Source organism: Semicossyphus pulcher, unplaced genomic scaffold (genome assembly GCF_022749685.1).
Source record: "Semicossyphus pulcher isolate SPU_LCO1_2020_fin unplaced genomic scaffold, fSemPul1.0.p SCAF_19, whole genome shotgun sequence".
Classification (NCBI taxonomy): Eukaryota; Metazoa; Chordata; class Actinopteri; order Labriformes; family Labridae; genus Semicossyphus; species Semicossyphus pulcher.
Window position 1 is genome coordinate 13,149,522 of NW_027211692.1, and position 21,974 is coordinate 13,171,495.

Genomic DNA, 21,974 nt, shown 5'->3' on the forward strand with positions numbered 1-21,974 from the left:
ATGGGTTTGGTGGATCAAAGACATTATGAGTGGCTTGTGAGATGAGGTCTTCTGCTGTTAACCTTTTGCTATTATTGGTGTAGTTCCAGCAGTCATTAGCATAGTATGATGAAGTCTTCATCGCCTGATCAAAAAGAGGCGGGGAAAAAACATTTGCTACAAAAATAAATTATGCCAACACATAAATAAGCAGTAAAACAACTTTTTGTGAATACATTTACTAAATTTGTTCTTGTTTAAAATTAGATTTCTGTTTATTATGAGGCCAGCAGACGGTATGGCTAGCTTAGCTTAGCTTAGCTTAGCTTGTATATTGGGGCAAACAGCTAGCATGGCTCTGTTCCAGTGTAGCTTAAAAGTCACCTTCCAGCAGCTCTTTCTCTCTCTTGTTCACACTTTAGGGGTAATGGTTGGCTGAATTTTAACGTATTTCCATAAATATTGAACTGTTCCTTTGACTTTTTGTGACTTCAAATATTGACTACTGATCCAAAGAGCAATGCTTTAACAAATCATTAAAACCATATGATGTGAAATGCAATATCTAACGTCATCTTTGATCATTCCCTTCTTTAAACTAAATATCTTAATGTGAATTATGAATTAATTGTTTCACTGCAGCAGTATATTAATCACATTCATATCTGTGCGTCTTGTCCGTCCTCTCAGGGCCTACACACCGCAGGGTTACAAGACTCCAACAGCAGAGAAAGCCCGGCCGATCCGAGCCGCGACCACGACACCAACTTCGGCTCAGTTGAGCTCCACCCCTCTCTCCAGCTCCGCTCCCAAGTCCTCGTATATGAAGAGCAGACAGACCGCCTGGCAGGGGGACGACATCAGCCCGTCGCCTTCAAACGCAAACACAACATCCAGCTCGGACAGCAACAGCAGCAAGAAGTGAGTTCATGGTGGAGAGCTTCAGATGATCAGCTTTGATTTACAAACTTTGTCCAGCTCTTCCTGTGCGTGCATGCTTATTTTTTATTAATGGAACGTCTTTGTGGATGCTTATTTATTGTCGCTGACCTGTAATTATGCTGCAGATGTAGATGATTTAGGTAAATGTGGTACATGCCATCCTTTGTGTTTTTTGTCGCTCATACCTTGTGTCATCAGGCAGGTGGACATGAACTCAAAGAACGTGTTTGGACAACCTCGACTCAGAGCTTCACTGAGAGACCTGCGTTCACCACGGCGGACATACAAAAGCACCATCGAGGACGACCTGAAGAAGCTGATCATCATGGACAACCCGGGAGAGGCGCCGCAAAGAGACCCAGTGAGGAACACACCGAAACTTTCTGCAAACAATTTCAGTCAGGCTTCGGTCAGCTTGATCTGATGTCTGTCTCTTTTTCCTGCTGCAGTCTCCCAGACGAACCCTGCAGCGCACCTTCTCAGACGAGTCGCTGTGCAGCGGGCGCAGGGAGGCCAGCTTCGCCAACTCGGAGAACCAGACGACTCCCACTGACGTCCTGTTCACCTGCACGCTGCCCACACGCAGACACGGCACCTCCTCCAACCACATGCAGGGCAAGAAGGGTGAGTTTAAACCGCAACCACTGTTTCATTTTGTTTGCAGGCTGGTGTTAAATATATTCACTGCCAACACTGCTCCGTTATTAGCTGCCAGGTTTCATTCTGTCAGTCTCTAAGATTGTTATGCACGTTACTAGTTGCATTCATGACTTGTGCAACATTGTTGTATGTAGACGTTTGTGTACTCACTGCAGCTGTTGTCCTCTCCTGTCCCTCAGTGCCTCTGTCGGCCTCGGAGCTGTCTCTCACAGAAGTCAGAGACAAAGTTCCCCCCTTGAGGAGGCTTGATCCCGGGCTGATGCCTCTTCCTGACACGGCCTGTGGACTGGAGTGGTCCAGCCTGGTCAACGCTGCTAAAGCCTACGAAGGTGAGGGCGGAGACTCCTCAAAATTAGGTTTGTTCAACTTGTAATATGTGGGGTTTTGTGGATTTTTCTGTTTCGGTTTGGGCCAAAAAATCTTGAATTAGTAGCTTCACTCAGGCGACAAAGTGTTGGTTCACTTTTAGACTACCACCTATGTCTACTAACTTTGTATCAGATTTATATTTAGTTGTATGCAATGCTAACGGTGTGAAATGTTGGGGGACATATTGTCTGGATGTCAGGGTTGATCGGGTTCACAGTCTCAGCTCTCTTCCGTCACACGATACTCCCGGGAAAGAAAAAGATCTTTGTGTTCATCTGCGTCTCGTACAACATCACAAAAACCAGCACAGCTCAAACACACCAGAGACTCAAACCAACACTTGATCCTTGGCTTCACCTGCTGCCAGCTCCTCCTGCGCAGAGCTCTGATTGTGTCGAGAATCTCAAGGGACAGTTGGGTTAAAAAAAGGCTCGTTTATGCAGCTTTTTTTAAGCTGGATTCTGTGTCTCTGTTGCAGCACAAAGAGCAGTTTCCCTCTTCTCACTGACCGAGCCGCAGGTTGGAGGTCCAGACATGAGACCAGCTGTCAGTCCGGTTCAGTTTCACACTCCTCAGACCCCTCGGACCACGCCCACCTTCAGCTGGTAGGTCCAATAACAATATTGTTAAACGGTTCAGCCATAAAAAACACTCCTTACTATAAAAATGTGTTGTTTTATCTTAACTTTGTCACTACTGCCCCCTTGTGGCAGTAAATGTAATTATCAGATGTTAAAGTGAATCTTAAGCTTGTTTCTCCTCTGAGTGTTCTCTGAGTTGTTGTGTCCGTGCCAGAGGGATGTTTATTATTTCATACCAATGAGAAGCAAGTGTGATAAATTATTGAATCTTAGAGTTCAGTTCAAACAGTGTTACACAAGAATGAAGGTGTATGAACCACATACATAACCTGAACAGCTGTGGGCTTGTATTTGTTTGTATTTGTCTTTGAGTGTTGTAGTCGTTGGCTCTTTGCTAACCCGTCTGTGCCGTGTGTGTTCACAGCGACGAGGTGCCCAACGATCTGTCTGGTCGGCTCTACCACCTGGAAGTGATGTTAAAACAGCTCAACAATGATCTTGAAAGAGTAAGGGTGTTTTTGTTTTCACAAATGTGCCTTAATTATACAGTAATAGCCAGAACATGACAGCTGCATCCGTCGACGAGGAAGCCCACTCTCTTCTTTACTTTAACTGTCCCTAAATGTAGTAAATCAGCGCTTTACTGACTTGTGTAAACAGATCCTCCATGTTTGTAGTCCAAATAAATGTTTTGTGTAATTTAAAGGAATCATTGAACCCAAAAAATAATAATAATAATGTTAAAAAGACATGGTGTAGTGGGAAATGTGTTTATTACTGCTTCACAGATCCAGGCTAGCTGTTTCCCCCCGTTTCCAGTCTTTATGCTAAGCTAACCAGCTACTGATTGTAGCTTGAGCGTTGTTTCAGTCCTCTCCTTTAACTCTTGGCAAGACAGCAAATAAAAGTGTTCCCAAAATATCTAATTAGTCCTTTAATAACTGTGATTATCCCATCCAGTATCCAGTCATCGTTTCTGCTCTTCTTTCCTCATTTTGCTCTCTCTCTCTCTCTCTCTCTCTTCCACCAGGAGAAGAAGGATAAAGTCGTCCTCCTTGCAGAGATGGCCAACCTGAGAGAGAACAACCAGCGGCTGCAGGAGGAGAGCCTGACAGCCAGCGAGCAGCTGCGAAAGTTCAGCCGGATTTTCACAAACATCACACCAGAGAGCGAGCACGAGGCTCACTCCTTAACACACGAACATGACTCAAAGAGGGAGTGACATCACCAACCTGCAGGAGAAGAACAGCGTGAGATTCAGGCCACAGAGGGAGAGGACGACCGTGAGAGAAAATCCTCACTCAGTACCCATGATTCCTTGCACACACAGGGGCGGCAGAGGTCACGGTGATGTCACCTCAAACAGCCTCCACTGGACTGCCTTAAGCTGAGAGAGAGCGAGAAAAAAGACATCAAACACAACACTCCCAGAGAGTCTCACCGAGCCTGCACACACAGCAGAGACCCCCCTCTCTACAGTCTGAGCCTGTTTATTTTTATAAACTGAAGTCGTAAAGTCTTATATACTTGTCCTATATATAAATACGTATGCTACTATGCCAGAGGAGTGAGAGGAGAGGAGAACCTGACTGTTTAAGAGAACACTACATCACCTGGAGAGGCCTAATACTGTTCCTGCAGCAAATCAGCCAAAAACAAAGACTCATTACAGACTGCATCTCCCAGAATGCACTAGAAGTAATGGAGGCTCTACAGACATGGTACTGTAGATAGATGCCTGCGTGGTACAATTCTCATGTATCAATATATTGTACTGATATTGTATAACAGTCGTACTAAAGAGGTGTGTGTGCGTGTGTGTGTAACAGATGGTACATCGAATACTGCGTGTGTGTGTGTGTGTGTGTGTGTGAGCGGGTGAATGTGACGTCTGAGTGTTGAACAAACTAGTTTATGTTATATGAAAGTTTTGGGCCACAATATTTTCCTTTCCTCCGTTTACATGGACGAACGCGGCCCTGAGATGTGAAACAAGCCATCAGCTGATGAACGGTCGATGTCATAAAGCTCAGTGATGAAACTGTATCATATCTAATGCTAATGTAGTGAAACGTTTTGAACCTAACGCTGTTTCCAGCAGTGACGTGTCATCTCAGATCTTTATGTACTGAATTATTATTTTAACCTTTGAATAATCGTTTTACTCTAATATTTAAAGCGGTAGTTTGACATTTAGGGTGAAATGAGGTTATTCGGTTTATGGTGGAGAGTGAGGCGAGAACATCTGCAGCCAACAGACGGTTAGCTTAGCATGAAGACTAGAAAGAGGTGGGGAACAGTTAGCCTGGCTCTGCTTAAAGGTAATAAAGCTGAGTAGATAACACAATGCATTTAATTTGTTTAAACCAAACAAAAATGGGCATTTAAAGGGGGCAATTCACAGATTTACATTTTGATGAACATTGTAGTAATTTTAGAGATTATATTTGGCTTCTCTAAGTTTTTGTGAGCTGATTAGCAATTTAAGCTAGCCGCTGTTTTGTCTTGGTTTTCTATTTTAATAACAATTACTTCCCTTTGTTTTGATAGCTAAACCAAACATGGTTGCCCTCGTACTATATTGACAATAACACAATCAACATACAACAAGTTAATGAGCTTTAGCGCTGGGTTGATTTTGTCTCTGTCGGACATGTTCAGGCTAATTGTTTCCCCTTGTATCCAGTCGTTAAGTTACGCTAAACTTCTGTAGCCTCATATGTAACAGACAAACAACGTCTCCTCTAGAGACTGAATCGCATTTCCCATAATGTCAAACTGTTCTTATAATTGCATCTTCTCTGCAACGCCGACTAATCAACATGAAGCTGTCGCCAGTAAACATTTGCTGTACATGAAACTCACTCAACAACACTGAAGCTCCTTCATATCAGAACCTCTGCCTGTGTGAGTGTCTGTGTGTGTGTGTGTGAGTGTGTGAGAGGACTTGTCCCCGTGTTCTGTGATAACCCAAATGAACACAAAATACACTATTTATACTGTTAGCTTGCTTAATGATATTGTCTACTATATCTATTTTTCATACAGAAGTAATGTGTTTTTCGGATGCTGGTACTGAACGGACAAATCGTCCCTGCAGAGGATGAATCTTCACTTCCTGTCAGAACTGATATGTCTGATAAAATTGTACTAAATTATCAAATGCTTCTTCCTGGTCCGACTGGAACTGTTGAATTTTCACTCCCGCCTCACTCAGGTTCCTCATGATGCTGTTGAAGACACTAACTTTGTTGATGTTTGGGGTGGGCAGTGGATAATTTGTAGTTTTCCCTTTGTATATTTATGCTATTCGCTTTTCGTTGGCAAAGTTGCTAACCAATTAGCAGGACTGTCTTAGGGCAATATTCAACTTCTATAACTGAATACCTTGATTTGTAAGTATTTAATTTGGTTCCTCGTAAAATGATCTCTGCCCTGACAGAATGTTTTATCTAAACGCCCGCTCCTAATATGTAACATATCTTCCTTTCACTGACAGAAAACTGGCTGCCGTTTCCTTCTTAGAGAAAATCTGTATCTGTTTTCATGTTAGCGCCTCCCTTATTCCCCTGCAGCCAGTCACGTTAACTTTTATACCAGTAATGTTTATATTTATCCTCTGTGGACCTTTTCAGTCCAACATAAACACATTCAGGCTACAATGAGGTTCATTCCAGGCGCTGAGTAACTTCCTTCATTCTTGCAGCTCTGCAGGTTCAGCTGTGATTTTTAGTATCTGCAAGTCTAGTATGCTTTTGTAAAATGGGCAAGGTTTCTTTCTCTTTTTATAATATAAATTTTGTTCATGTTATATGTACTGTAAGCTATTTATAGCATACACAAGGATCTCTGTTGAACAAATAATTATTGCATTATGGTTAATGGTAATATTGTATGACTAGGTTTGTTTTTTTAGATGTTAAATATTTTGATAATTTATTTTTTAACACATTCCCACTGTTGCAGACAATAGTGAAGATAAGAGGGTACTGTGTTTTTATTTGTGTATGCGATTTTTCTTCTGATCTCTGTACAAAAGCCGATTTGTATGATTCCTCGTTGATTTCTATTCCCTGACGTCGTCCTTCCTCTCGGTGCGTCGGTGCTTCCTGCGTGAGGCAGGGGTACGAGGTGCGCGGGCATAAAGGTTTGATTCAGCGTTGTTTTCTTTGGGTTGTAATAATAACTTGTACATTTAAAAGTGTAAATTATGTTTTCATTATTTTATAAAAAATATATTAAAAAATAACTATGACAACATTGGCTGACATGGCTTTGATTCCCTTCGGAAGGTAAAACTGTTTTTTTTCCGCCTCATCCCTTTAAGGTTACACAATCTCAATTTTTTTTCTCCGCTAAAGAAGTGAAGAAAAATGCTGTTTTGTGGAAGTTATATCTCTAATATAAAAGGCAAATAATTCCTAAACTTCAAGATAAAATTTAAAAATTAAAATATATACAATCCATTTATCTTAGATCTTGATGATAGATTGAATGAATTATCAATATCAGTTTTGTTGATTTTGTAGCATTACCGACTGAAGCAGTTTTTCGACTGGGATTCTGCAAAGATAACGCTTCAAGTATAAGATATTGAAATTTGTTAGCATAATTGCAGTGGTATTTCTAAATTTTCTTTACGCCATTTTTCAAAATAAAATTCTCTATTTTCTGTCCTGGTCTTAAATTACCACATTGAGTTTTGGAGTCATACACCAAAACAAGAAATTTGATCACATCTCTTAAAAGGTCCACACTGCCAATTAGTGTATTAAATGGCATAAATGTCCCTTTATATTCAAATACTATATATCTTTATATCTGCAGAAATGTTCATTTGGAAATCTGATAATCATTTTTTAAAGCCTTTATTGGCAGATAAAAATAACATGTCAATATTATTGTGCACTCCTACAAACCAGTTGAAACTAATAATCCTCCTTAGCTCCATGGCTTACTTTGTCATCCTAACAACCGGTTGGTTTTCCACAAACGCACTTAAAACAATTTGCATGTAAAATATTTTTATTTCCAACATAAAATACATGTTTTTATTAATAGTTGCATTGACATCAGTGAGTCGACAGAACACCTATATTTCTTAATAAAATTAATTCTTTACATTCTGACAGCTCGGACAGTGCACCCGAGTGTGATTAGAGAAAAATGCTCAAGTTGTTTAGTAGAAATGTTACAGTACGTATGCAACACGAGGCACCAAGCTTCCCCACCAAGTCATCGTAAGACTTTTTATCCCAACAGCCCTCGTATGCGAGACAGTGATCATGGAGTGGACGAGTTTAGGATCCACACATGAGGCAATCGTCTCGGTTCTCCAGAGAACACACCATGGCCGCCATGTTACGCTCTTTGATCTCCTCCTCTGAGGCTTTGACCGGGTCCGGCGTCTCCTTCAGCTTCTCCTTGTTCAGGGTGAACTGGATGGGGTTAGCAGCCGGCTTTGTGCGCAGGTAGTACATTCCCGTCTTCAGACCCTGAGGTGAGAGAAACAAGTGGATTTAACACAAAACATTTGTATTAAGAGGTCATTCTTCATTCTTCAGCTCTGAACAGTCTCACTCACCTGCTTCCAGCCAAAAAAGTGCATGCTGGTCAGTTTGCCGTAGTTGGGCTCTGCGATGTGGATGTTCAGGGACTGGCTCTGGTCGATGAAGGCGCCGCGGTCGGCGGCCATCTTTAGCACCGTCTTCTGGGAGATTTCCCACACAGTTTTATACAGCTGCTTCAGGTCGTCTGGAATCTCATTAATATCCTGTTGAACAGAGAAAAAAAGTTAAAATTATTTTTGATTATTTGGGTCGTTTTAAAGACAAAACGCTGAACATTCATTCTCTGGACTCCTGGATTACCTGAATGGAGCCATTTTGAGCGATCAGCTGGTTCTTCATCTCCTCGCTCCACAGCCCCCTCTCCGTCATGTCTTTGAGCAGATGAGGATTGACGATCTGGAACTCTCCAGAGAGGACTCTGCGAGTGTAGATGTTGCTGGTATAAGCTTCGATGGACTCGTTGTTCCCGAGGATCTGGGCGGTGGAGGCTGTGGGCATCGGGGCGAGCAGCAGGCTGTTCCTCACGCCGTGTTTGGCGATCTTCTCCTTCAGCAGCTTCCAGTCCCACAGGTCGGTGGGCGTCTTCTCCCACATGTCGTACTGGAGGATGCCCTTGCTGACGGGGGAGCCTTCGTATGTCTCGTAGGGGCCGAGCTCAGCGGCCAGCTCGCAGCTCGCCTCCAGGGCGGCGTAGTAGATTGTCTCGAAGATGTGGATGTTCAGCAGCTGAGCCTCGGGGCTTTCGAACGGATGACGCATGAGGATGAAGGCGTCTGCCAAGCCCTGGACACCGATTCCGATCGGCCTGTGGCGCTTGTTGGACTTCTCAGCTTCAGGAACGGGATAGAAGTTAATCTCGATGATCTTGTTCAAGTTTTTGACAATCACTTTGGTGACGTATGCGAGTTTCTTAAAGTCAAAAGTCCTCTCAGGGGTAACGTACATGTTGAGCGCTATGGAGGCCAGATTACAGACGGCTACTTCGTCATCGCTGGTGTACTCGACGATTTCTGTGCAGAGGTTGCTGCTCTTGATGGTGCCCAGATTCTGCTGGTTGCTCTTCCTGTTGCAGGCGTCTTTGTACAGCATGTACGGTGTACCGGTTTCCGTCTGGGACTCGATGACGGCGTGCCACAGCTGCTGAGCCTTCACCACACGCTTCACTCTCCCCTCCTTCTCATAGCTGGTGTAGAGCTTCTCGAACTCCTCCCCCCAGCACTCGTCCAGACCGGGGCACTCACTGGGACACATCAGAGACCAGTCCTGATTGCTCTCCACTCTCTTCATGAACAGGTCGGGGATCCACAGGGCGTAGAAAAGGTCTCTGGCTCTCTGCTCCTCCTTTCCTGTGTTCTTCTTCAGCTCAAGGAAGTCAAACACATCAAAGTGCCAGGGCTCGATATACATGGCGAAGGCTCCGGGCCTCTTGTTGCCGCCCTGGTCGACGTAACGTGCTGTGTTGTTGTAAACTCTCAGCATGGGCACGAGCCCGTTGGAGTTGCCGTTGGTGCCAGCAATGTAGCTACCTGTCGATCTGATGCAGCTGACTGCCACGCCGATTCCTCCGGCTGATTTGGAGATGAGAGCACACTGCTTCAGCGTGTCGTAAATGCCTTCGATGCTGTCGTCTTTCATGGCGAGCAGGAAGCAGCTGGACAGCTGAGGCCTGTTGGTTCCTGCGTTGAAGAGCGTAGGGGAGGCATGTGTGAACCACTTCTCTGACAACAGGTTGTAGGTCTCGATGACTGCGTCTATGTCCGATTTGTGGATTCCAACAGAAACTCTCATTAGCATGTGCTGCGGACGCTCAGCCACTTTGCCGTTGATCTTCAGCAGGTAGGAGCGCTCCAGAGTTTTGAAGCCGAAGAAGTTGTAGGAGAAATCTCTGTCAAATATGATGGATGAGTTGAGGCGGTCTTTGTTTTCAAGAACAAGGTCGAGCGTCTCCTTGGAGATCATGGGAGAGTGGCGTTTGTTCAAGGGGTTGATGTAGTTGTACAGGTCCTCCATCACGTCACTGAACACCTTCTTGGTCTCTTTGTGCAGGTTTGAGACGGCGATCCGTGCAGCGAGGATGGCGTAGTCTGGATGTTTGGTTGTGAGAGTGGCGGCGATTTCTGCAGCCAGCGTGTCGAGCTCCACGGTGGTGACGCCGCTGTACAAACCCTGGATCACCTTCATCGTGATCTGAGCCGGGTCCACAAAGTCAGAGTTCAGTCCGTAGCACAGCTTCTGGATGCGGGAGGTGATTTTGTCGAACATGACACGCTCCTGGCGTCCATCTGAAAATTAAAAAAAACAATTCTTGGTAAACCACGAGTGTTTCTAAATGAGTCAGCTTAATTATACAAGTCAAGCCACACAAATGGAATATTTATTTTGGACATAAAAACAATGTTGCTATTATACATATCATTATTATTATCCGAACTGAAGTATACATTTGGTGAAATAACAAAAATCCTATTAGTTCATCCAAATATTATCACTCATGCGGTGTTAACAGTGCAATTTCCTCTGGAAGTAAATTTATACTTCAGTGTGTAATTACACTGTTAAAAGTCCTACATTCAAAATCTCAATTGAGTACAACAGTATTAGCATCACAATATCCTATAATATGAGTGCCAATGGTTAAAGTGCTTATTTGAAAAATGGCGTATTTCAGAATAAAATCTGAATATACTGATGGGCAGCCTAACCTAGAATCAAATAAATCATAGTTAAGTGGTTGTTTATAATAAATGTTGAATACATACAATTAAACATGCAAAAACATTATATTATTATGTCTTATCGTGGTTTTTACTTATGTTGGTTAATCCTAAAACGTTAGAAAAAGACTAAAAACACTCAAATGTTTGTATCTCTGTGAAGAGTCCAAAGAGTTGACTTATTAGAGGCAAACTACAAATCCAACTTATGCCATAAATATAGGCGGATTGGAAAAAAATAACTTGTAATTTAACTCGACATCCGGTCCAAAAGTTTCATCATAAGTGGAAAAACCAAGATTGCTCTTTCTGGCCAAAGTTAACCAGCATTTCCTCCAACTAGAACCTCACTGAGGTCCACTCTGACATCCAGGTTGGCCTGTTTAACGCTGGCTTTTGGCGCCAACTAAGACAAAGGCATACTGCATAGTCCACAAATAATGACTTAAAGTAAAACCTGCAGCAGAAATGACAGTATTAATTAGTTAACGTCAAAATGTTCTTGTATGCCCCGCTGGTAATCGACATGAAGTCTCATTAATTGATTCAATAAACCGCTGACAGCCTGGATAAAGTCTGCTATGCGACACTGGTTAACTTGCTAGCTAGTTTTACTTAGTAACCAACTGATGGCTACTAGCTAACTTGATGCTAATGCTTCAAGCTGTTTCACCGGTTCCAGCAAAGTGTTTAAGTTTCGGTTGTCTGATATAACGCATATCCGGTTAGTCTGAGGCAGCAGGTGAGTCGCTGTCATTTTATAATTACTGATGAACCTACATGGTTGACAGGGACAGTGAAGCTAACTTAAGCCCAAGCAGCACTGATCCATGACTACAGAAAGATTGCTCACCTCGCTTGACCACATGCATCCTGGCGAAGTGTGATGTTACTTGTCTCTGGAGAAAGCAGCAGCTGTCCAGCTGCAGGTTTGTCTTCTCCTGGGTGTCAAAATGTGCGGCACAAAAACGAAACCCGTCCTGCCTCAGAGGAGAAAGCGCGAATGACTCCCAAAAACCCGCTAACGTTGCTTTTGTACGGAAGGCGTAATCGTTGTCTGTAGAGATTGACAGGTGTTTTGACCAATCAGCAGCGAGAGAACGCGGGATTTCTTGTCCGTGGACCAATCACAATAGTTTAGTAGCCAGCTTCCTCTTTCGTCAGTTTTCCCGGACAAAATCTGGCGGGGCAAAAAAGTAGGTCATGTTACAACTTGTTAATTGTTCTGACCTGATGCAAGATTTCACATATGGCACAAAGGTGTGTTTAAAGCTGTGCAGCCATCATTTCTGGGATTTCTTCCAAAAAGCAGGCAAAGCATTACATGTAAATATTCCTGCAATATCCAGAATGGGAAAAAGAGCAATACTTTGGATCGGTGTTTAAGAAAAATTCATTTTTACTTACTGAGTTCCTCCACTTGTTCGGTAGTCATACCCAGAGGTTGAATAACCAAATTTTGTGTTCAATTGAACTACCATGAGTTTTCTTCATTACTGACCTTCTTCGGGCATACAAGTTCATAATTGCCTTCTCTTTGTGTGCAGATATTCATGTAACATGTTTCTCGTGTCATGTTGAGCATATTGTAAGAACTCATATAGTGCCCTGAATGGTAAATATGATGAATAACTAATTTTGTTCTTAATTTTTGTTTGGTAATAATATTCGTTGTTTTGGAGGTAATTTTCTCAATGGTGGTTGGTGTGAATACAGGTGCAGCAACAGCAATCGTGTATTTTTTTGTTTGTTTGCAATTTAAAGAAACACTTGACCTGTATGATTCTGCTGAGTAGACATTCTATATATCTATGTAGGCCGTTTAATAATCTGAATCTGCAAAGTAACTAGTAACTGAACATTAACATGTCATATAATTAAGTAAAAAGTAAAATTATTTCTGAAAGGAGGAGCAGTAAAATCAATCAATTAATCAGTCAATTCATTTTTTATTTTAGCGTCAAAACACAACAAAACGTATCGTTTTATGACACTTTACACATACAGCAGGTCTAGTAATAGTATAGACGTATAAAGCAGTATGAAATTAAAATACACAAGTGAAATACTTAGTCACTTTCTAACACTAGTAGCATTTTAATTTTGAATCGATATACAGTAGAGTACGTTAGCCTTTTTTGCTGTAGTTCCACCTCACGACCATTAGGTGGCGGTAGCGCACCACTAAACTTGAACCAGTCGCCGACCAGTTGGTGGCGGTAGTGCGGGATACAACAGTTTGCCAACCGCCATAAAACATCAAGAAGAAGAAGAACCAGAACCCTCGAAGATGTCCCATGATGCGACGGCAGAGAAATTGTACAAATGTAAATGCAATCCTGCACCGGAAGAGTTGTGACAAGTTTGCTACATAGTCTATTTGTCGTCGTCTGAAATAGGAGGAATAAATCTCAAACAAATGTTTATCGCTAAACGGCAGCAGCCTGTGAAACACTTAATCTGTTTCTGTGTTAATTATAATGTTTAGTGGATTAGCTTGATCAAAGCAGCACTTCAGTCAACCATGCCTTCAAAGAACCGGGCTCCCATAGTGGCATCGAGGGCCGGGACCACAAAAGAAAGACTATCACATGCGGAGGATGGATCATTATGTTGAAACAGGATTACAGACTACCAGACTGTACCAGAGCCAGCGCTCTCCCCGACTTCCTGTGTGGATTTCCCTCCTACATGCTCCACAAGGCAGCTTGGACACGTAGCTGTAAGGACTAACCGATAAAAACTGCCTTCTGTATCTCCAAAGCCATGTCCAGGTCCAGTCGGCGGTACAAGCCTCTGCAGCAGAGCAACGGCAGCGGCTCTTTCCCCGGCTGTGACCGGGTGCGGATGCCCCGAGCCCGGGTACTGCTGCTATGTCTCCTCGGGGTGCTGGTGCTGGCGGGGGTGCTCGGTGTTTACCTGTCCAACGACACCTCCACCACCAGCAGCGGACAGGTGAACCGCATAGCAGCCGCTGATATGAGCAGAGACAGGGTAAGAGAAATAACATACATAAACACAGACTCTAAACTTCACCCGTATGTTTTGGGAGTAGTTTGGACCACAAAGTGTTAACTGAAATATAATAACCACTAACAGATGGTGTTGCATTGTCTGTTTCATAAGACGTGTCAGTGATCTCACTCTATAATTTATACTGAACGTGTTATTTTCAGCAACATTTCCTCCCTCAAAGTACTGCTTCTCCAGCTTTTGTTTGTATGGATACATTAGAGGGCCAGACTGGCTGGTCACATGTCGATTAATTGATAGATGAAAGGGCGGAACAAATATCAGCTGCTATTTTTAGAAGTGATTGATAGTCGATTTTTTTCCCCCAAGCCAAAATTTCGATCTTTATCCAGTTCCAGCTGTGAGGATTTGCTGCTTTTACTTTGTTTTCTGTTCAAATAAACTTAGTGAAGTTTTATTTATACAGCCTAAAATAACAGATGGCGCATTTTAAATAGGAAAATCTGAGATTCAAGAATTTAAACAAAGGAAGAATCCACTATGCAATAAATGTTGTATGCACGTGGTAGGATTGCAGTGGACGTCCAGGACGATAAAATTATAGACAGGTTGTAACATAAATCTAGAACAATGATCCAGTAAGACGTGAAACTTCTCGGGTCTTTATTATTTGAAGATCCAGGATTTTCGACTACTTTGTTTTGGATAATGATTTGTGCTGGAAGTTTTACACAAAAAAGTTCTATTGCCTCAATCTTATCTACAGCTAAATTGTCCTTCCTTCCTCCTATAAATATATGTTTTATTTCAGATGTTTAACTTATGTCTCCAAGTTCACTGAAAAGAGACCATTCTCCGAACATGTGCACTGGAGATTCAAGTTTCCACATCACTCGTCTGTAAAACTGGTTTCAAAACTACTTGTGATGTCACTTGGCTTGTGAGGTGCGCCAGAATCAGGTCAAAGAGAAGCAAAGAGAAACTTTTCTTCTTCAGGAGAAAAATATTTAAAAAAGAAAACAGATTTGTAGCTTCAATCTCTGCAAGGTGAAGTTCAAACATTCAAGTGAAGGAACAAAAAGAAAAAATACAGTTTGGACAAGGAGGGGAATTGTTAGTCAAACAAATCATACAGACTTATTCCATCATCTTGCATGTAAGGAAATTGTGATGTATATTTTGCACATTTTTCTGCCATTTAGGGACAAAAAAGTGAATCAATCAATCCATTATCTATACCTCATCCTGTTCAGGGTGGAGTTTATCCAAGCTGTCATTGGGAGAGAGGCGGGGTACACCCTGTACTGAGCGCCAGTCAATCACAGGGCTGACATGTAGACACAGTCAACCTTTCACGCTCACACCCACACCTCCGGGCAATTTAAGAGTGAATTTAACAAGCATGCGTTTCCCAGAGGGAACCCACACATGCACCGGGGAGAACACGTAAACCCCACACAGACAGGCCCACTTCGTCTGACCCGGGGTTCGAACTAGAAACCTTCTAGCTGTGAGGCGACAACGCAACATCGCTAACCACTGCACCACCCTGCAGCTGCTAGTAGTAAATGTTATTGTTGATTGCATCTCAAGACTGACATCGTTCAAGCCAAGTCAGTTTTATTTATATAGTCTCAAATCAAGATTAAGAAATTCCTTGTATGTGTAAACCTACTTGGCAATAAACACTGATTCTGATTATGAGTGTATTAAATCCACAAGCTTCCAAAACCCCATTTACATAAGGACACCAAAAATACCACTTTGTAAATAAGAGAGAAATTCAGGAAGAGACAGACGAGCGGTCCTTTCTGGCATAGACAGACGTGCAACAGAGGGAGTATACAGACAATTAAGAAAGAAATAATTACAATATGTTAAAACATAAAAAACAGTGTTGGGTTAATTGATGCATGTATGAAGAACGAGGAGCAACTTTCCAATGACCTGGAAAGAGTTTTCAGTAATGTTGTTTTACTCTTTCTTCAGGGAACAGCATGTCCTCTCCCCACATTTGCTATTTAATCATGTTATCTTATCTCCTGTCCATCCAGTTGTCACACAAACCCAGTAAGTGCTCTCCAGCCCAAATCCGCCGTCTGGCCTCTCAGGTGGACGGCACTCGCCTGTGGGAGAATCATCTGAGGCCCATCCTCATCGAGAGGCTCCCAGGGACACAAGGCAGCCTGGCAGTACAGCAGGTGTGTAGAAATATTCCTCTTCTCAATAATAACAAAAAGGTTCCCTCTGTCATCCTTAACCCACACTCTCTGCTCTTCTTCAGCACATCTCCTCTACTGTGTCCTCGCTGTCTGCCGGCTGGGCCGTAGACTTAAACTCATTCCAGTCTCCGACACCTCGCGGTCAGGTCGGGTTTACAAACATAGTTGCCACTCTGGACCCCTCTGCCCCTCGGAGGTTGCTCCTGGCCTGCCACTATGACTCAAAGGCCCTGCCTCCAGACCCACGAGCCCCTGAGAGGGTGTTTCTGGGGGCCAGTGACTCTGCAGTGCCCTGTGCTATGATCCTGGAACTTGCAACTTCCCTGGATGCCCAACTTAGATCATTCAAACAGCAGGTGAGTAATGCCCCCCTTGGTGATTCCACTTCATGTACAGGGCGTCGATACTTTGACAATTTCCTATTTTCCTTCCTATGACTAAAAGAAAAGGCCTAAGATGCTGAAAAGAGTAGTTTCTCTTTTTTCTTACCCGGATTTCATCCCTCAGCCTCTGTGCCTGCAGTGTAGGGGAGAAAATGCTGACTCCAGCCTCTTGCTCTCTTTGCAGCAGTCATCTGTAAATAGCAGTATCTCTCCAGAGGCTCCTGATTTATGTAGTTACTGTAAGAACGCACACTGCAACATCACTGCAGGAAGAGAAGCTGGCATCAGATGCTTCTTTTTAATTAGATTCCGTCTCCTCCTTTCCCCTTTTTTCCCCTCTTAGAAACTTCCAGTGACTCTTCAGCTGGTGTTTTTCGATGGAGAGGAGTCATTTGAAGAATGGACGGCCACAGACTCGCTGTACGGCTCCCGGCACCTGGCCGAGCACATGGCAAACACGCCGCACCCCGCAGCAAACACTCACGCCACCATGCTGCAGGCTGTGGTGAGGAGACTGTTCGCACTGTGCAGCAAACACACACACACACACGGCCTCCATTGTCACATGCTCTAATCCAGATCCAGACACCCTCTAAATTATGTATAAGGAGGCTGAATTTAGCAGACTGCATGAACACAGCACATTTTAAACTGTACAGAAGCAGCAGGTCTGTTATGTTTTCCTGGAGTGATCCTTTATTTTTTATGTAAGGACATTAAGGAACAGTCTTGTTCTAGTTGAAAGCTTTGTTTTGACTGCATGAACTCTCCTCAGGGACTAGTACGTTTGGAGGAACTTCCACTGCAGGGACCAGATACTAAACTAATTCTGGGCAGCGTTGCCAGTTCTTGTGGGAGAAACCAGGTCCAGGGAAGCAAGCCTGTTGGCAGAGGAGCAGTAGACTGTGATTAATCTGAGCTGCATTAATAAAAATATATTAACACACAAATTATATTTGTATAAATATCGGACTGAATAAGTCGCTTAATTTACAGCTAGTTACCTTTTAGAGCTAAAGTCGCTAAGAGGGTCTGAAAAGTTGCTTAATGTAGCGAGAAAGTTGCCAAGTTTGCAATAATGCAGACTGTCACCTGTGTTAGTGTGGAAGTGTGGAAGGAAGGGGTTGTGGATGGACCTTTGAACAGGACATGCACAAAGATTTAAATAACCTCATAAAACATCAGCTAATCAGTTTAGAATGTATTTTGCAGGCCATGCTTTATTAAACAGGTGAATTGGAGAGAGAGACGGGAGACATATAGGGGGACGCCCAAATAAAAAACGACACTATAAAAACAAGACCAACAACCTGCAACTACTTTGGTGCAATGAACATTATTTTATCTCCCAAAAAAGTACAGGAGCTTGTGGTGTTGCTTAAAGACCATTACTGATTTTTAATAATCTGCAAACCAGTATGTTTGTTTTTGTTGGTCATTGTGCTTGGACACATCACTGAGGTAAAAGAAGTAAGACAGTGACTGATGATGACATCCAGGCCCTGTTGAGAACTCGTAAAGGATGAAATCAATCTTGCTCTTGTTGCAGCATCATACAAATAACGATGACTGTCTCTAACTGAATATGCCATCATTATACGTGTAAAGAAGCATCTAAAGATGACTAGAAAACAGCTGTTGCTTTTAACTTGTTGAGGGGTAAATCACCTAATCTTTGTGAATGTTAAAACCACATTGAAAACTGGGACAACACTGGGCTGGGACTAATAGTTCCTTGACTGCAACTATAAATTCATCTTCCGCTCCTGCCTCGTGTAGTCATGTAATTTATGGCTGCTGTTTCTGTAAGTAAGGTTCTTTAGTAGCCGTTTCCAAATCAAGATCTCCCTCTTTTTACTTCCTCTTCAGGACCTCTTTGTGCTGCTAGACCTGCTCGGTGGTCCTGATCCCCTGATTGCTAATCACTTTGATAACACTGCACGCTGGTTTGATCGGCTGATTGCTGCAGGTAAGCCCTGGCTCTCACTTATTCATTCATATTTAAAATCTTCTCTGCTGTGTGCCCTGACTCTTTTCTTTTCCTTTCAATCTCAGAGAAGAGACTCCACCGGCAGGGGCATCTGACCTCTCACCCCTCAGAGCAGACGTATTTTAGAAAGGACGTGTACCTCGGACCAGTGCAGGACGACCACATCCCCTTCCTTCACAAAGGTGAGTGATAACACAGACACATATAAAAAAAAGTTATTCCCCAGTTGCATTATGAGGTATTTTTCCCAAGCATATCATACGCTGTCAGTAATCTCTCCCTCCTCTTGCATTTGTTCAGGTGTCCCTGTGCTCCATGTCATCGCTACTCCCTTCCCACAATTCTGGCACACGCTGGACGACAATGAGGAAAACATGCACCGTCCCACTGTGGTGAACCTGACAAAGATCCTGGCTGTGTTTCTAGCTGAATACCTCGGCTTCTGAACGCCAAACACTGGCAACTATTTTATGGCGACGCTCTGCACGAAGCTGTCACATAAAGACCTCTGCTCACTTTTTACCCCATACTGGAGTTTGAGTGCTGTTAGTCACACTGATGACAAATAATTGCAAAAATAACAGCATCATTTGTACCCATATGTACAAGACAAAAACTTGAAGTGAAGTCAACTTTACCAAAGACTTGGGCCCTGCTCGACTCGCCTGTTTCCTTGGTCCATGTCAAAGCTGTGTTGAAACCTCTCTCTAAATGTGAGGGGTAGTGATATGGATAGAAAGAGTGTTAAATAGAGCGTTAATAACATTGAGGAGGAGGTACAAATAATAAGTTGATTCTGTGAATTTGATTTTTTTTTTTTTTTTGCATCTTTCCTGTGAAAAAATAGCATTTATTTACCCCAAGAATATGATCGAAAAGATGAAAGTTTCTCAAAGACAGACTTTTTGAGCTGCTATGAACACTGTTCATACAGTAAAAACAGTGAATGATGGCGGGTCAGATCTGTGAACAACCTTATTGACTTTTCCTTCACTTCAGTGATGATCCTCTTTGCCATACAATCTGCTGTCGAAAAATGCTAGCTATATTGAATGGCTATGGATGCTGTTAGATCTAACAAATGTTTTACACCGTGTTGTAACAAAACATCTGCTTTAAGTTAAAATGGTTTTCTTCAGTTTCTCTTGCAATTTGATGCAATTTTTGGAAGTCAAAAACATTGGAAAATCCTTTTATTACAAAGGTTATGTAACTTCTAAGTACAGTACATGTGGGAACATTTTTTCCAGCATGGTCCCGTTTTATCTCTCAAACAAGTTGGACAACAATGTCTGCTTATCCATTCTTTGGAAATAAACTTTTCTTTGCAAAGAATTTGTTTTACCTGCACCAAAACATTGACTTTCAAACAAATGTAATAGTAAGCTAAAGGAACATTTGATGACTCAAATGAGGCCCCCACACATGTGATGCAGAGGTGGAGGTGGGTGAGACAGGGGTGGAGGTGGAGGGCAGCGGTGGTGGGGATATGGGCTGCCAGGAGGTGAAAGGTCGTTGTCAGATAAAGGGTGGATTTCCCCCGAAGTTCCTCCAGAGCAAGCTACTTGGAATCTGAATGAAAATATGTAGAGTATCAGAAAAAATGCAATGACAATCTGATCACGTAAAATATCACAGTATTAAATCTTGCATCATTATGTTAATGCGACCACAAGGGGGTGCTGCTTTTATGTACAATGAAAAGTATCGACATATTTTTTACTTTCTTCTGGTTTTAGACCAGCTCCAAAATAGGGTAACAATAAAAGGCAAGAAAACAAAAAAAAATGATGAAAATGAGGATCAATAAGATCCGTGCTTTAAGTGTTAGGATTACTTTTAATACATTTGTGTAAAACGTTTATAATGTAGGCCTATTCATGTATTTATTTGTCAACAGAAAATAGTCTCATCAGTTTAGAAGACGAACTTCTTCCATCCTAGATTGTAACGTCTGATTGATTTGTCATATCACTCCGCGGGTCAAACAAACTTAGGGGATTTTATCGATCCTTAATCAGTTTAAAGTAAACTCCGTGACTTTTCAGAGAAGCTGTTGTCTTTCAACCAAAAATATATAAAGGTAAATTAATTTGCTCCAAATAATCCTGAAGTACTTTTTTGTTTATTACTTGAGACCAAGCACCAACGGTTAGTTCGACCACCCTGTATCCATCCGCTTCATGCGGTTGCAGTAAGTACAGCTTTACTACTAACCACTAAAATAATTTTAACTGAGACAGTCGTGTCTTATGTTTTTCTGTAAAAATAACCTCCTGTTGGCATCTAGGAAAAAATTTAACTATTAGAATTACAACATTTCCCTACTGACCCGTCAATGCCCGTGTTTCGGTCCCTCTGCCTGCGGTTCTTGAACCAGTTGCTGACCTGTGTGGTCGTCAGGCCGGTGGCCGCTGCGAGCTCCCTCTTCTCCCGGGTAGAGGGATAAGGATTATGGTGGTACCACTCCCGGAGTATATTCCGGGATTTTTCCTGGTAGGAAGGATTTATAACAATTACTACCAGTATATGCTAATAAAACCAGCTGTGTTCAAAGGAATGTCAAGACGTTAACAAAAGCATACTATTATACTGAAATATCTTATTAGAGTACCTAGCCATAAATTGCCCTTCAAAATGTATTAATGATGATTTTTATTTTACAAACATAACATTACAACGGCCAAATCCCTTTAAGTAAAAGTGTTTAACAGATGTGTTTATAATGAAGCTTAAAAAAACTAATTTTATGTTAGAGGAGTTTGAATCTGCAGTAACCTAATATAGTCTATACTATGGATTTTGGTAAATATATCTGAGTAAGAAGTACCATTCTTTTCACTACAAGTAGCCCTTAAACATGTTGCAGCAGAAAGGAATAAAACAAGTACTTCAAAACTGTACAAACATTAAGTTGTAAATACAAATGTACAAGTCCTATTAATACAAAATAACAAAGAAAGATTCCATTAAACATCAGGCAGTAGGTAAGATTTCACCTACCTTGAAACAGTAGCTGGTCTCTTCTCCATCCCAGATGGTGTGTGGAAGAGGAAACTTTCTCCTCAGACGATACTTCCCCACAGCTCCCAGGGGTCGTCCCCTCTGCCTCTCTGCTTCTATGTAGTGGGCTCGGAGCCAGAGCTGCTGCAGGAGTGGGTGGCTGTGTGTGGAGAAGGGGAAGCTCTCCAGCAGAGTGTAAAGGTCAGTGAAGCGGCCTTGGTGAAAGGCCACTGCAGCTTTAGCCTTCAGCACGCTCTCCATCTCCCACAGGCAAGAAATGGAGGAGAAGGAGGAGGAAAAAGGAGAAGGAAGAGTGTGAAGGAAGCCAGCAAGGCGATCCATACACCCGCTCTGCAGAAGAACCTCGCACACACATGAAACCTGCTCTGCTGTGAAGATCATTGCTAAGGACTCCTGAGATTTAAGTTAAAAAAAAACTAAAACCCTCTCTTTAATTTGTACTACTGAGAGCTGAAACCTCTGTGGATCATTGTGGCTCATCTGTGGATGAACAAGCGAAGGTAAATGTGTGTTTATCTTTACTCATCATGTCCTGGCAGAATCAAATCACAGGTAACCTGAGAACAT

The 21,974-nt window shown here is 42.5% G+C and overlaps 4 protein-coding genes across 6 annotated transcripts in view; 2 read left to right on the forward strand and 2 right to left on the reverse strand.

Annotated features, from left to right (window-relative positions):
* Nucleotides 1-6,791, forward strand: part of sipa1l3 (signal-induced proliferation-associated 1 like 3) — a 63,535-nt gene extending 56,744 nt beyond the window's left edge. For 2 of the 3 annotated variants that reach the window (XM_069668214.1, XM_069668215.1), the window contains 7 exons: nt 670-900; nt 1,120-1,282; nt 1,371-1,545; nt 1,761-1,937; nt 2,429-2,555; nt 2,956-3,037; nt 3,562-6,791. In XM_069668214.1, coding sequence (XP_069524315.1) covers nt 670-900; nt 1,120-1,282; nt 1,371-1,545; nt 1,761-1,937; nt 2,429-2,555; nt 2,956-3,037; nt 3,562-3,753 — 1,147 coding nt within the window. In that variant the 3' untranslated portion in view covers nt 3,754-6,791. The remainder of the gene's footprint in view (nt 1-669; nt 901-1,119; nt 1,283-1,370; nt 1,546-1,760; nt 1,938-2,428; nt 2,556-2,955; nt 3,038-3,561) is intronic. The other variant, XM_069668216.1, reaches the window with a different exon arrangement.
* Nucleotides 6,792-7,538: 747 nt separating this feature from the next.
* LOC138597484 (ribonucleoside-diphosphate reductase large subunit) lies at nt 7,539-11,800 on the reverse strand. The gene is made up of 4 exons (XM_069669084.1): nt 11,669-11,800; nt 8,402-10,383; nt 8,116-8,304; nt 7,539-8,026 (listed from the first exon to the last, which is right to left on the reverse strand). Exons 1-4 carry the CDS (start codon nt 11,685-11,687, stop codon nt 7,832-7,834), a joined length of 2,385 nt encoding a protein of 794 aa, XP_069525185.1. The 5' UTR covers nt 11,688-11,800; the 3' UTR covers nt 7,539-7,831.
* Nucleotides 11,801-13,096: 1,296 nt separating this feature from the next.
* Nucleotides 13,097-19,451, forward strand: qpctla (glutaminyl-peptide cyclotransferase-like a). Its single transcript, XM_069668742.1, has 7 exons — nt 13,097-13,809; nt 15,843-15,989; nt 16,073-16,366; nt 16,737-16,898; nt 18,263-18,362; nt 18,449-18,565; nt 18,684-19,451. Exons 1-7 carry the CDS (start codon nt 13,582-13,584, stop codon nt 18,827-18,829), a joined length of 1,194 nt encoding a protein of 397 aa, XP_069524843.1. The 5' UTR covers nt 13,097-13,581; the 3' UTR covers nt 18,830-19,451.
* A 302-nt stretch (nt 19,452-19,753) lies between these two features.
* Nucleotides 19,754-21,788, reverse strand: six9 (SIX homeobox 9). The gene is made up of 3 exons (XM_069668743.1): nt 21,387-21,788; nt 20,716-20,876; nt 19,754-19,955 (listed from the first exon to the last, which is right to left on the reverse strand). Exons 1-3 carry the CDS (start codon nt 21,786-21,788, stop codon nt 19,790-19,792), a joined length of 729 nt encoding a protein of 242 aa, XP_069524844.1. The 3' UTR covers nt 19,754-19,789.
* Nucleotides 21,789-21,974: the final 186 nt, after the last annotated feature.

Bases quoted from the DNA above. Each gene is read 5' to 3' on its own strand.
- LOC138597484 (XM_069669084.1), bottom strand. The intron at 8,305-8,401 runs GTAATCCAGGAG...TCTGTTCAACAG, and splicing joins CTCAAAATGGCTCCATTCAG to GATATTAATGAGATTCCAGA. The intron at 8,027-8,115 runs GTGAGTGAGACT...CTCTCACCTCAG, and splicing joins ACTTTTTTGGCTGGAAGCAG to GGTCTGAAGACGGGAATGTA.
- qpctla (XM_069668742.1), top strand. From the start codon at position 13,582: ATGTCCAGGTCCAGTCGGCGGTACAAGCCTCTGCAGCAGAGCAACGGC. The intron at 13,810-15,842 runs GTAAGAGAAATA...CTGTCCATCCAG, and splicing joins CTGATATGAGCAGAGACAGG to TTGTCACACAAACCCAGTAA. The intron at 18,363-18,448 runs GTAAGCCCTGGC...TTTCAATCTCAG, and splicing joins TGATCGGCTGATTGCTGCAG to AGAAGAGACTCCACCGGCAG.
- six9 (XM_069668743.1), bottom strand. From the start codon at position 21,788: ATGATCTTCACAGCAGAGCAGGTTTCATGTGTGTGCGAGGTTCTTCTG. The intron at 20,877-21,386 runs GTAGGTGAAATC...CCTTCCTACCAG, and splicing joins AGACCAGCTACTGTTTCAAG to GAAAAATCCCGGAATATACT. The intron at 19,956-20,715 runs GTCAGTAGGGAA...ATTTTCATTCAG, and splicing joins CGAAACACGGGCATTGACGG to ATTCCAAGTAGCTTGCTCTG.